Source organism: Notothenia coriiceps, unplaced genomic scaffold, assembly GCF_000735185.1.
Source record: "Notothenia coriiceps isolate Sejong01 unplaced genomic scaffold, NC01 NC01_scaffold00021369, whole genome shotgun sequence".
Classification (NCBI taxonomy): domain Eukaryota; kingdom Metazoa; phylum Chordata; class Actinopteri; order Perciformes; family Nototheniidae; genus Notothenia; species Notothenia coriiceps.
The window spans coordinates 13,415-14,798 of NW_011354070.1; the positions used below are offsets into that span (position 1 = coordinate 13,415).

General features: G+C 42.5%; 1 protein-coding gene across 1 annotated transcript in view; it reads right to left on the bottom strand.

Annotated features, from left to right (window-relative positions):
- The window catches only part of LOC104953220 (protein FAM189A2-like), a 12,471-nt gene extending 11,585 nt beyond the window's left edge, over positions 1-886 (bottom strand). The window contains exons 1-2 of the mRNA XM_010780131.1: positions 780-886; positions 21-154 (exon numbers count right to left, since the gene is read on the bottom strand). Coding sequence (XP_010778433.1) covers positions 21-154; positions 780-833 — 188 coding nt within the window. The 5' untranslated portion in view covers positions 834-886. The remainder of the gene's footprint in view (positions 1-20; positions 155-779) is intronic.
- Between the last annotated feature and the right edge of the window lie 498 nt (positions 887-1,384).

Consider the following 1,384-nt stretch of genomic DNA (forward strand, 5'->3'; position numbering starts at 1 on the left):
GGGGGGGGGGGGGTAGTTACCTGCGGGCCAAGCGTGGTGTGTACGAGTAGAAAGTGGAGAAGTAGGAGGGGGGAGGGGCTGGGGCCACAAACTCATCTGGGTCAGGGACCTGAGCAGGCTCCTCCCTCTCTTCAGCTGTGGCCCTTTGCTCGTCCTATCACAGAGCAGTGACATCATACACCATGTTAAAGGTTATAGAGTGGTGCAGGAATGAGTCCTAAAACTCGAAAATGAGTTACTATTTTAGCAAGTCCTGTTTGCTTTTCTCAAAGTCAATCTTTCTTTTTTGTTTTTTTGGTTAGAAGACTGAATATTTTTAAGTTGTATGCTGCAAGATGAAATGCGTCAGTAAATACTCCACTGGAGAAGGTTTACTAACATCATCAAACTGAATATAGGCGGGGGTACCTGAAGTCTTTGATATAGTTCATTTTTAAATCGTTTTATTTTTTACTTCTGGGAATTGCATTTATGCAACAACGATTTTACAGTATAACGTGTTATTACACGGCTTAGTTAAATACTCGATTCGGATTCAGAGGTTGTTAATACTCGATAACACACCACTGCAAAGCATAAGGAGGTTAAAAGACAGAGCATTTGACGTCAGATAGATCAACAGAAGAAGACAGACAGGAAGTAAACAATAAAGGGAACAGCAGAAGAAGACAGACAGGAAGTAAACACATTTGGATGTTTCCAAAGAGTAAACTACGGTGCCAGCCCAGTGTAGGTGAAGGCCAACATGAGTCTTGCTGCTGCCTGTAGTGAGATCGTACCATGCAGGGTGTCCTCGCCGTGAAGATCTGCAGGTATCTCAGCGCGGATGCCATCAGGCACACAGCAGTGGTCAGAGCGTTCAGAGCACACAGTGCAAACAAGACTTTCTGAGAGAGAAAAACACACCATCAGATTAGACACAGAAAAAAAAGAAACCTGAGAAGAAGAGTGTAGTATAAAACGATGACTGATGAGCAGCATCATATCTCACTCTGTAGCGCTGGTGATTTACTTCACTAGATGCCGGTTCAGATCCCGCCAATGGACCTTCACTCATGTCATCCCCTTTAATCTTCTCTTTTAAATCGATCGCAGGAAAGGTAGGAGCGTTTTTTTTACCAGGGGTTTCCCTATTTCGACTTTCCTTGGACCTTACTTTCGTCAGCTCATTTTAGTCAAAATAAGTGACCTACAGAAATGTGTGTATTTTTGTTAACCTTCACATAGCCTAACAGCTGAGGAGAGTGCTGTACATGACTATATGCTCATTAACGAGCTGATGTCAGATCTCAGGATTAACTAACATCTTGGATGGTGATTTTTATCCTGTAAATGTTTCTGTATAATACATGAACTCTCTCCAATTTTAGATGTGTAAGTAGTA